Source organism: Oenanthe melanoleuca, chromosome Z, assembly GCF_029582105.1.
Source record: "Oenanthe melanoleuca isolate GR-GAL-2019-014 chromosome Z, OMel1.0, whole genome shotgun sequence".
Classification (NCBI taxonomy): domain Eukaryota; kingdom Metazoa; phylum Chordata; class Aves; order Passeriformes; family Muscicapidae; genus Oenanthe; species Oenanthe melanoleuca.
Genome location: NC_079362.1, coordinates 4,132,681 through 4,145,878, shown reverse-complemented (window position 1 = coordinate 4,145,878; position 13,198 = coordinate 4,132,681). Strand labels below are relative to the sequence as shown.

General features: G+C 37.1%; 1 protein-coding gene across 2 annotated transcripts in view; it reads left to right on the top strand.

The window, feature by feature from the left end:
• MCTP1 (multiple C2 and transmembrane domain containing 1) overlaps positions 1-13,198 on the top strand; it is a 211,652-nt gene that overhangs the window by 50,148 nt on the left and 148,306 nt on the right. For both annotated transcript variants that reach the window (XM_056514365.1, XM_056514366.1), the window contains exons 2-3: positions 8,268-8,382; positions 11,884-12,026. In XM_056514365.1, the coding sequence (XP_056370340.1) occupies positions 8,268-8,382; positions 11,884-12,026 (258 nt within the window). The remainder of the gene's footprint in view (positions 1-8,267; positions 8,383-11,883; positions 12,027-13,198) is intronic.

The window sequence follows — 13,198 nt, the reverse complement described above, 5'->3', positions numbered from 1 at the left end:
TTTTATCACTGCCCTCTTTAGACTGAAGTTTTAAATGTATCAAAATGCAATTTGTATTTGCATAATTCAGCAAATTCAGTTCCTGTTTTAAAGGAACAGGTGCTCTTTTTTTTTTTTTTTGGTGGAAAAATGTTTCAATATGCTTTTGTTTTGAGTAATCTGGGATGTGACAACTCTTTTTAGGATGTGTATGCTTGCAGTGTGAAATTTGGTGTAGGATACATACCTTCAAGTTGGAGCAAAAATTAATTTTGTCTTCAGGATGTGCTGTTGCATTACCCCCCTTTTCTCTTTCGTAAACTGCTTGCACATTAAGTTATATGAAGCTGTGATGTCTGGTGGAAACAAAAGAAACTACATTTCCATCTGAATGAAAGCAGAAATTTACTTTGGCAACAGCTTTTTCCATAGGTTCTATTTATCTGCTCCATTTCTTCAAGTAGTGGAGGCATACAGTTGCTGTTAACTTAACTTTTTCATGGTGTGGCAAATGTCAGATGTGATTCCAGGATGACTTTTTAGAGTTTAGTACATCTGTACTGGTCAGGAAAAATTGTATGGAATTAAAAATAAGAGAGGGTCATTTCAGTGTATTAAGTTTTGAAATTGTTTCACCAGTATTGAATTGCCGTAAATGCTATCTTTTGCTAAATTAAAAACAAACAAACAAACAAAAATTTGTATGTAAGTTGATGTTTCAAGTTGACAAAACCTACTAATTTATGGAGTACTACGTATCAGTTCTCCTCAAAAGTTTAAAGCACTGTGTCTTAAAATTAATAGTGGAGCCTTAAACACAATACTGTCTAAACCAAATAGCAAAGAGGCCAGTATCAAAAGCAGTCACCTTTATTGAACAACCAAGGTCAGTGTTTGAATTGAAATTATTTATAAGAGAATGAAGAATGCTGTCATTAGGCAGAGGTATTGATCAAGATATAGGGAAATTTGCTTTAGTAACTTAACTCACCTCAATTATTCACAAGATGTGTCATAGGTTTGGTGCCATTTATTCCTGGTAAACTTGTCACTAATAATTTTTCTTACCAGTCTGTCTCTTGGCAGTAAAATGAAGAAAGAAAGGAGGGCTGGTTTGGTGGCATTTTCTACCTGTGGCTGTGCAGCCTGAAAAATTGCTCTGTTGCACACAGAGCAGTCTTGGTGCTGCTAAATTTGCCTGTGATGAGAAGAAGAGTTCACCAGCACTGACAGTCTCTGCATTCTATGAAATTAAAAAATTTGCTGTTCCATTACACAGTTCTTAAGTAGAAAGAAATACAGTAAATATCTTTTAAATATTTAATGTAGTGTGTTTGTATCCTCCAAATCAAATGTTGCAGTGTTAAAATTGCTATTTTTTATCAGCTAAAAATTATTTTTCTCCTACTGTACTAATGCTAACAAGACCTATCTCATTAATTCCATATTAATTTAGAATGTTAAATCAGGAAGTAGCATTGCAAAACTCCTGTAGGTGGTATTTTTTATTTGAATGATGCAGTAAACTCTGGGAAGCTGGATGATATTCATGGGGATAGTTTTCTGAAGAAAAACACCACCATTGGTGTGTAAGTGAAACAACTGAAATATATTATTCCAGTATTTCAGGTGAATATAGAACACTTTACTCAAATGAATAGGTTGAGGTGTATTTAATCAGTTTGTTCTTTCTTGGTATAAGTAATGAACTTTTTCAGGTGATTGTTTCCAAAGTGAATTATTCTGCCTGAGACATGCACATGGATTCTGCAGAAAGTGTTTTCATTTTGCAAACTTCAGCTGAAAATGCACATTTTAAGCACACCTTCTCAGTGTCACACATTCATTATATGCAGTTTAATTTCTCATAATGAAGTGTGAGACATGATTTACCTTCCAAGTAACTGATTGTTTATCCATAGTAGGGAGGTTTCAAAATAACCAAATTTACAAAAATTTTTTTAGTGTAACAATACATCATCATTTGTCCTTAGAAACTAAGGAGACAGGCACATTATGAAAATTAAAGAAAAGGAAACCAAAAGACTCACCATTGTGGGCAGTGTCAACATTGTGTATATGCTGTAGCTTGGACTTCTTGGTATAATCTTGGTATAATCTTTGTGCAAGCATCCATCAGAGCACTCTGGATGGTGTTTCTCAGTCCATACTCATTTTCTTTGCCCCTTTTCCAGCATGGTAGAGAAGTAATGAGTGGATTTGGGGCAAGTTCTCAGTATGAGGGCCAGGGAGAGTGATGGCTGGAACTGGCTGGATGATGAAGAGTTAAGGAGGTGTCAGTCAAAAGGGATGTTCTCCAAACAAGCACCTTTGCTTTTACTCTATGAAAAATATGTGAGGCTTTGTGTTCTCTTTAAATGAGAACCGCAATGTATGTGATACTTCAAAATGAGTTAATTGTTTTCCAGAGCAGCACTCAGGGAGATGGCAAATACTACTATTCCTTTTGTGGTCCATCTCACAGCAGTAAATTGAGTGCTCTGCCTTTCATCTCCAAAGTAAGGGAGAATTGCTATGCTGCTTCCAGTGGTCAAAAGTGAAGCATAGAGGGATTAAATGAGATGAGTATGTGCAGTATCTGGTGTGTGAAACCACAAAAGTTATGCAGATCCTTCCAAAGCCATAGTTTCTTCCTGAGGAGAGTGATTCTGATACATGTTCTTTTTTCTTTAGGAGTGATTTAAAAAAAAAAAATTATGATTAGTATTTTGTTATATTTTTTAACTTTGAAGTGAATGCCAGAAGGATGTTTAATTCCACCATTTTGAAATTATAAACACAGATAAAATTACAAAAAAGATGTAAAACTGACTAAGACTATTGTGCAGGTTCGCTGTTATGTGCTATGAGATAATTAGTTCTACCAAATCCTTTTGTTTTCAGCAAGATGCTGTTGAGGGGAGACTTGGTGTTTCATTGCAATCATTAGTGATGCTTATTACATCAGTTATTTAAATGTTTGAAATATGAACTACTGGAAGAAGTGGCTTGCCCATTTGGCTTTAGTCTGCTGTGTGTTTTCTGAATCCATAAAGGTGAAATTACTGCAAAATGTAAAAGATACACAGAGATTTTAAGAGAAGACATGACACTTTCGATATTCAAGTTTCAAGTTAAATTGAAGCAAGATTTATATTACTTTCATTCTGAGTAGCTGCAGTTTGCAGCAGTAGTAAAATGATAGTTGTGCAGAGCTGTTGCTACCTGCTGGAGGTGAGCAGTATTGCTGAGCAGTTGCCAGCTCAGAAGGCTGATTCAGATTTGCAGATATCTTTGTGAGACACAAAGCACTGGGGAAATTCATCTAAGAAGCAGTTTAATGTTTTAGTGTTTTACTGATAGTAATACTGTTGCTGTATTTACTTTAAAATTAAGTCAAAATAATTCAAATGCCATGTTCTGATATACTTCCTAAAATGTAAAATACAACTTCGTCATATAATTTAAATAAAAAACTAATTCTGGATAATCCAGGTTATGTAAAATGTGTTTATTTGTATTTATATAAATAATTAGGATCAATAATATGGAAAATTAAGGTAGGAATATTTTAGTCTTGTTTTCTATTGTGAAAACATGGATGATTTAAGTTTAAATACAATGATTGGACATTATTTTTTTCAAGTGAATGATGTATGTGGCATTTATGTTGACTTCAGATATTTATCTTATTTTGAAATAGAGACAGCTAATTGTTCACAGATTCTTTGATCTGGATGTGACAACACTCTCTGGTTCCTAATTGAATTATCTTTCATCTGCCATGTTCGACATAACTTGCTGTGTAATTCTGCACTCTTCAGGCAAGTGAGAGAATTTTTTTTGTGTGACAGTGCAAGTTTTTCTAGAGGTAACAGAAATGCTAGCTGCTAGAAATTAGAATAGCACTGCATCTATCTGAGACTTATTCTTTGGGAAAAACAGGAAAAAGGAAATGTAGATATGATTTTAATTCCTAACCGTTCAATAATTTTAGGAAATTAAGGTCTGGCTTTCTGGTGGGAAAAAATTTCATTTTTTTGGTGTTTTCAGTGTTACTTTCATCCCCTTAGAGACTGCTTCTGTTTCCTCTTTTACTTTGTGAATGCATAGTTTGTGATTGCAAGTGCATGTGTGCTTGCAAAAATGTACTCAGACAAGCCATGTAAGTTCCAGTAATCTTCTTAAAACCAAAATTGCACAGAACTGCTCAGATTTTTTCCTTGTCTTGGAAACCAAATAATTCTGCTGTAATTCTTCTGAAAATCAGATCTAATTTGTTTCATGATGACTTGAATTTATTATACTTCATTCTTGAAAAATATTGTATTTGGGATTTTTGAGGGTGCAGGTAACTTGCTTTCTGCAAGTGCATGGAGAGAGCAGCTTCATGTTTGTCGAGTCATGTGCCTTTGAAGGTAATGGATTTCTTCACAGAGAAAGACTGAAATGTGCAAGGAATGTTTACAACTTTTATAAGCACTGCAGCATAAATGCAAAGTGTATATATAAGCTTATTTTGAAAAATTCAGAGTTTATGTGAGTCTGGGTGTCTTGGACATGCTCTTCTCATAAGGAGTGGAGAGGATGATAGTTCTGAATGCCAACTGCAGCACTACCATGTCAGGGCAACCAGAAGTGGAAGGCAGAACAATGCATCAAGGAAAGGTAGCTAAGGTCAGGATATACTTTATTTACTGTGGCATTTCATTCACAGGATGGATGAGGTTCGCAGGGAGTTCTGGAGACAGACCAGTCTAAGCTCCTGCTCTGAGCACGATTGCTCGAGACAATGTCAGAGCAGGTTTCAGGTGTCTTCAGGAGCACTCCCTGGGCAACCTATTCCAGTGTTTGGCCAGGGTGAAGTAGTTCATTCTTGGTAGCAAAATTGGCCAGATAGAAACACATCTTTTTCTAACACAGTTTTGAGTGTTAGAAATCAGGCCTTCATCCTCTGAATGACCAACAGGCTGCTAGTCACTCGGAGGATCCTTTCTGTAATCAAGTGCCCTAAAACATCAGGTAAACAGAGATTTTATCAGAGATACACACTGATTACATACCCATCAGCTATCCCCACTTACTCGATGTGTATGTATTATTTCATTTTACGTATTCACACCCCTTGTCAAAGTCCTTATATGGTCCTTCTCAGGTCTTCTTTGGTAGTCTTTGGTAGTCTTCAATGACCAGTGTCTTTTTTAGGTGGCTTTTCCTGCACCACAGCTTTTGAGTTAGCACAGTATTGTAGCACAGCTTTTGCTTTGTCATCCTTGCAGAGCTGAGCTGGCATCCTGCTTGCATTTTGCAAAACTACTGTTTGCCTAAGTTACATCCTTTATCTATTTCTCCAAGGCTGGCTGTTGTTCTATGTTGTTCTATGTGACTGTCCTTATGAGAGTAAAATGCTGTTCTGTTCTACTGTTCTTGTCAAGTCTCCACTTTTCTTGAGACTAAATTCCTTAAGGGAACTGGTCTATTAATATCTGCATTTCATTTTATAGTGTACAACATTGCAACAGCTGAATCACTGTGTAAGTTAAACACACACAGCAATAATTATGGTGGCAATTACAAACATGTTTTACCCAAATCCACCTGGGTAACCATGAAGTAAATTTGATCCTGATTTCTTCAGATCCCAGGAGGAGTCATCTTGATCTGTGAGTTGTCAAATTTGTGTTTTGTTTCAGATTACCTGGATGTCTGTAGACACTCTACCACTTTGACCAACATATACAGAGCAACTGGTGTTAGTGACAGTGCATCCTTCTCTTAGTGATGCCAAGAAGTTTAGTGCCATTTGTTTTTGTAAAGCAACAACTTCTTAACTTCCTTCTACAATGCATCCAATGGCATCTATTGTATGATTTTTCTATATATATTTTTATGGTAGCAGAAAAGTCCACTATTGTCTTTTCTAATTCACTTACTTGGAGCCAGGGCAAAAATCACAGTTCAAAACTATAAAATTTAGTTGGTTGCTCAGTTGTAGCAATTAAGTTTCATTTTGTACCCTCCAAATAGCTTTTTATCCATAGTCCTGAGGGCACCTGGTCTTTATCAATTATTTTTATGTTAGGGACTGAGGCTTTGAAAGTACAAATGCCTTTCCAGCCTAGGGGCAAGACTTTATGGCCTTTATTCCCACGTATCAAATACCACCCTGTTCCATTTGGTACCAGCCAAGGATGACTTGCTTTGCCCAGTATTAAGTGTTTGTGTGCATTGTATGTTCCAATTTTATCAGTACAATTTAATGTCCTGTTCCTTTTGGGGGAACTTGTGTACAATCATAAGAGGTGGTGGGTGCTTGCTTGCACACTGACTGTTTTTTTACTTCTTGGTAAAAGGAAGTGTTCACTCAGAAACTAGTATTAATTTCTTCTGGAACTTGAATTGCCATAAACATTTAATGGTTTCATCAAAAAACTGTTACATAGCCCCATAGAAACAGGTTGAGGCAATAGACTCGTAAGGATGAGAAGAAGGGTAAAAGTAAGAAAATTACTTCATTCAGTCCTTGAAAAACTTAAGAGTCTGAATCCCTGCGCTGGCAATTCGTTGTTTGTAGGTGACCCTTTGTGTTTGTAAGAAACAGTTGATAACCCCAGAAGGATTTGGCATGATTTCAGTAGTTGCTTTTCACAGAAGAGAACATAAGAGAGTTATTAATTTGTGATAAAACAAGGGAGGATAATGACATGGGAGAAAGGTGGAGAGGGCAATGTGTAGCAGAACTGGTAAGGAAGCTGCAGTTTCTTTCTTGAAGAATAGGTTTGTAATCTTAGTGAAGAAACTGAGAACTTGGTCTTATTTTCTTTTTAGGTGTACTATCTTAGGCTTTGCAAGTGTTGCTGCAGAAGTAAAATTTTATAATATATTTAAATGAATAAATGTCAGAAAACTCTTTTGCTGCAAAATCAGGATATGGAGGCTGATGGAAGGAGGAGCAACTTGATTGAAACTCCTCTGTTTGCTTTTCTTTGGCTGCCAGACATTCTTTGTCTGGCTTTCACAGCTGTGGAAGCAGTGAGCGTAGCAGTGTGCATTTTGCCAGCATTTTATGTGTGGCAGCAAAGGTCAATATGCTTGGGCTTGAAATTATGACTTTAAATAACAAGAATAAACCAGATATTGAAATGCCTTTCATTTAAAAAGAAGAAAGGGCTTAGTAGGAAGAAAAAGATAAAACTTGTTTCTTGTGGAAATGGTATAGCACTTGGTACATGTTCTGAGATACTTCTATAATGAAATTTTTTTTCCTTGCAGAGGACTCATGATCACATAATAAAATATTAACAGCACTACTCTTAAAAGATTCAGCTCCTAGCATGAGCACATGTAAATATAGTGTTCAAAGTGTGTATCAGATAAAGTTCTCATATGTACTGTGAATGTATAATTGATTTAGTTTTTCTAGTCTTAAAATTAAATGTGGTGTTCCAGACGGCTATAATTGGATTTTACTTACAGAAGATGTGTTAAAAACTATTTTGCAAAAGCTTATATATACTAAGAAATATAATTACTTTACTTTGTCTTTTGGACAGAAATGTGTTTACTGTTCATGCTCTCCAGAGGTCAGGAGAGTTCCTTGCTTTCTGACTTCCTTTATTGTATTTTTTTAGGGCACATTTTATGCAAATACCTAATCTAAGAATATTTGCCTGGCGTACAGATCTACAGATGCATTTAAAGTCTTTATGATTATTTCCCTGCCACACCTTCCCCCAAAACTCTGTGGGAAAAACTCACATAGCTTGCAGAGTACTGCAGTACAGCGCAAAAGCTTAATTCATGTATGTTTATTCAATGCATACATTGCAACTATTGAATCAACAAAGGATTTGAGGATACTGGTAATGACTAGTCCAAATAATACTGTAAGGTTTAGCTTCATGCTTTTCTTGCTTGTTTTGCTTTAGTGGACCAGGACTAGATATGAATTGTAGTTCTTAAAATCATTAAGTAGTTCGGGTTGAAAGGGATATTAAAAACTATCAAGCTCCAACCCCTTCATATCAAATAAGTATTTTTTCAACCAGTTTGGTTTTTTGGTTGATTTGTGGATTTTTGGTATATATATACATTTTTTTTAAGGACTCTGGGTAATTGTTACATTGATGAAACAGGGCATATTCCTTGAAGTTGTGTAGTAGCTCTGAGGTGGAGCAGTGGGATGTGGCCTTTTTTCTTAGTTCTGTAGGATGATGTTATGTACATATACCTTTACATGAAAGTTTTAGTAACATTTGCTATTGCATTTTTTGTTTTTTCCTCCCCAGAGAACTAATTCCTTTGGAACTAGTAATGCAGATTTCCCCCCTGGGGACCCCGGAATGTACCAGTTGGACGTTACTCTAAGAAAAGGACAGAATCTAGCTGCACGGGACCGTGGAGGTAAGTGAGCTGGTAAACACTGCCTTAATGATTTGGAACTTGCATGTTCCTTGGGTAAATTTATATGCGTGTATTAAAATTGAAATGCCCTGGGCAACATAAGTAGTGACTGGTCACCCTCTGGATGTGGCCAGGCACTAGCATGAGACCATCCACCCCATGCTCTGGGCCAGCCTTCCAGCCTGTTCTTAACCCTGTGCAGAGTGCACTTGCCCAAACCATGGGCTGCCAGCTATTCCAGGAGAATGCTGTGGGAGACAGTAACAAAGGCTCTGCTGAACTCCAGCTACACGACATCCACAGCCTCTCCTCATCCACCAGGCAGGTCACCTGGTGTCATGAAATGAGATCAGGTTGGTCACACAGAACTTGCCTTTCTTAAGTCACTGTTGTCTGGCTTAAGATCCCCGATCCCTTAATTGTCCTGTATATGCTGTATGATCACACTTAAGAGAATCTGATCCATAACCTTCAAAGGCACCGAGTTCAGGCTGACAGCCCTGTAGTTCCCTGGATCCACTTTTCAGCCCTTCTTGTGCATGGGCAGCTTGTTGGATAATCCCCAGTCATATGGGACCTGATGATAAAAAAATGATGGAGAGCAGCTTGGCGAGCTCTTCCGCCAGCTCCCTCAGTACTCCTGGGTAAGTCTCATCTGGTCCCATAGATTTATGACTGTCCAAATGGCTCTACAAGTCACTAATTCCTCTTGCATTGCATGCTCCCCTCTTCCATCTACTAGTTCAAGGGCTGGTTTCCCTGAGAATGACTGGTCTTACTGTTACAGACTAAGGCAAAAGAAGGCATTAAGTACCTCATGCATTGTCATCCTTGGTGACAATGTTGCCCCCTGCATTCAAAAAAGGATGGAGGTTTTACTTGGCTGTCCTTTTGTTGTTAATATAGTTAGAAAAACACTTTTTATTTTCTTTCACAGCAGTGGTCAGATTGACTTGTAGCTGAGCTTTCTTCTTTCAAATTTTTTCTTTACATGACCTAATGACATCCTTTTACTCTTCCTTAGTTGCCTACCCTTTCTTCCAAAGGTCATAAACTTGCTTTTTTCCTCCCTAAGTTCCAGCAAAAGTTTCCTGTTGATGAGGCTTCCCTGACGGCTCGTCTCTCAGCACATAGGGACATTTCACTTCTGCATCTATAAGATTTTTTTCTTAAACTTTGTCCAGCCTTCCTGGGCCCCTTTATTTCCCAGCAGACTCTTTGAACCAATTCCATAACAGGGCAAAGTCCACCCTCCAGAATTCCAAAGCAGAGGTTTTGTTGACGCTGTTCCTTACTTCACCAAGAATTAAAAACACAATCATTATGCCCAAGATGGGTATTCTGACCACCACATCTCCCACCAATCTCTTCTCTATTCACTAGACCATAGCAGGCCTAGTGGAATCTCAGTCCTGGAAGGCTCCCTCGCCATCTATGACAGGAAATTCCACACACTCCAAGAATCTCCTAGGCTGCCTCCTCTCTGCTGTGTTGAATTTTCAGCAGATGTTCAGCCAGTTAAAATCTGCCACAAGAGCATGAACTGGTAATTGTGAAATGTCAGCCAGCCACCTATACCTATAGAATGCTTCATCCACCTCTTGTGGTTGAGTGGTCTATAAGAGACTCTCACCAGCATGTCTCCCTTATCCTTTCCCCTGAATCTTACTCACAAGCACTCAAACTTACCATCACTATCCTTAAGTTGTATACAGCTGAAACAATCCTTAATATACAGAGCCTCCCTATCACCTCTACTTCCTGGCCTGGCCCTTCTGAAGAGCTTCTGAACATCCACTGCAGTACTCCAGTCATTCTATAATTCTAAGCAAGTCATTCTAGAGTGTTTCTGTAATGGTGACTTGTGTCACAGCTTTTCTACTGCAGAATGGCCTCCAGTTCCTGCTGTTACCCCTGCTGGGGTCGTATGCTTTAGCTGTGTTATCAATTTCAACCCTAACACTGGCTACACATGTTTACATGTTTACAAACACATGTTTAGTGAGCCTAGTCTTATCCCCTTCTCCCTTCAAACCTAGTTTACAGCCCTCTCAATCAACCCTTCCAACTCACAAGCTCCTGTTTTAGATGTTCCAAGGCTGTCAGCAAAAGACTGATTTTCCCTCTCTTGTCTTTCAACTCAATGCCATTCCCACCTTAAGCATGCAGAAGTTCCTGGTACAGTCAAGGGATCTTTCATTCCCAAATTGTCTACATGAAGGTCAAGGCCTAATAGAATCCCTGAGGTAGAGTGGTTCCAAGGGGCAGGGGAGTGGGCACACCATTAACACAGTGCCCATATCAAAAACACTCCTCACATTGTATGGAATTAATTTAAATATCTCATCTTTGACTTCAGAATCATCAATTCTACTTGAATAACCAAGGAACAAGTTAGTTGGGCTAGACAAAACATTTTTATGCCACTGAAATTCTGCCCTAGGAGTTACATGTGCAAATCTCTGTAACACGAGAGACCAGTTTTCCACTGCTATAGTTTTTTGAAACAGGGAGGCATTACCTTCAGGTAAAGAGTACTGACATCTTGTGGCTGGCTGAAATAATGCAAAGCATGATGATCATAACCCTTCTAATTTATGTTTAGAAGAGTGTGTTGCAATTTTAAGAAAAGCTACTTCTTTTGGATGTATTTCCCAGTGGATACAAATGCAAACTTCTAATATCTGCTGGTCTCTTGAATGGCTTAAAAGTTAAAGGAAAAAAAAAAAAGAAATCTTGTCTTATGATTTTGCTGCTGTTAATGGAGTTGTTACTTAAGCTAGCATTACTGTTTATTTTAAGATAGCCTTTGATCAATTAGTCCAACATGCACTCCTGGATGACTGGAAGTCTGTGCCCGCCAAAGACTCCTCCTCTCAAAGGTGGTTCAGTGACACTTCCACATATCCCATGCATATAGCATTCATATGCTGTATTTAACACTTTTCTTATACCCATCAGTGTTGTTTTTCTGATCACACTTAATTGTTACTCAGTTGTTTCAAGAGGCTTTGTCCAGTGCTCTCTGGTGATTGTTGCAGGAGGCATGTTGAGGACTTGGCAGACAGACTTTGGAGTTAATTTTCTTATTGTGAGTGCTATAGGAAATGAGATTATATGGAAGAGAAAAGCCTGGACACCCTAAATTCAGTGAAGACTTACAGTAGTGTTGTGCCTTTACAAAGGCACATACATACATAATAAGGACATAATTCTGTTGACTAAAACCAATACTGCCAGTATTCCGTGTGTGACTTTGAGAATGGATTGCAAACAACAGAAAGTGATGCAAGCACCTATTTGATGTTAGTGGAGTCAATTAACTGAGTATTGACACCCTGGAAAGTAATAGATTGTGAACACAAAGAATTCTTTTCATCTGATACCCTTTTAAATTTGACTTTCTATAGAAATTATATTTAGTTCTGTTTAGTTTCCATTTCCTTACTGTATTACAAAGATTTAATTTACAGTATATATATATGTGTGTGTCTTTTCCAGGAACAAGTGATCCATATGTCAAGCTCAAACTTGGAGGTAAAGAAGTATTTAGAAGTAAAACAGTATACAAGAACCTTAATCCCGTGTGGGAAGAAAAAGCTTGCATTCTTATAGAAAACCTAAGGGAACCACTGTATATAAAGGTAAGACACCAGTTTATGATACACCTGTATGTCTGGTAAGTTAAAACAGAAGTATTATTGGAAGAATATAAGTTTTTTGATTTTTGTATAATGAAAAGTTTATTGTGCAATAGTCCTTTACAAAAGACTATTTGAGTGAAAATTATTTGAGTTTTGTTTGTAGAATGATGATTTTTAAAAGTGGCAAATTCAAGCATTTTTGTTTACTTCAGGACATATTTTTTTTTTTTATTTCTTAGCAGAAGAATAGAGAAAGTAAATTGTATTTCACGATCCATTTTATTTATGGAAAATCACTGCATAATGATGATATGAGGCATAATCTGTCCCATTAAAAGCAATTCACTGCTGAGGCCAGTTTGAGAATTTATTGAGATGTATGCCCGATTCTCCAAGTTTTCTAATTTTTCTGTTTGTATGAAACACAGTGAGTTTGCTTCTAGGTTTTATACCATTTTCCTCTCTTACAATTTTTACATTGTAACTCTCCTTAATAAATCACAGCTTTTTTTTTTTTTTTTTGTCATACTAGAGGCACCAATTATTCTGAAATAATGGATTGCTTGAGTTGAGATGGAAAAGTGGCCAGCAATGTCCTGACTAATAAGCAGCAAAGCAACTAGTATTTCTTAGAAGTCACTATTGGAATGAAAACTAGAAAAACTGTGATGATTGTTTTAGACCCACAGAAGAGAAAGGTGCTTTACTGACCCTGGTAGTTTATGGCAATCTGTATGTAAAAGTGATTCTTAGTTGTGTAAAACAACTAAGTAGATAAAAATTATGTTCCAAAAAATGCATTTTAAAAAACTGTAGTCCTAGGATTCAAAATAAAACATGTATACATTGAAAATACTTGAGGAAGTATGAGAACTTGGGTTACCTATGTAATTTTCTTAGTTGATCTGAAATTACATGGTGTTTTAGATCAGTATCAGTCTTAATCTAAAATTCGTGACAGAATTTTTAACTGAAATGTCAAATTGTAGATTTCTTTACTGGAGCAATGCCGCTTAAACATCCTTTGAGTACTAATCAGTACTATGTTTCATGCTGCTCAGGTGAAGTACATTGTTACTAGAAAAGCTTAAAACACAAGAATCCTCAAATGGCATTTTCCTGCCTCTATTATGTTTAGTGACTCATAAGGAATGAACAGGTGAAAGAGAGAA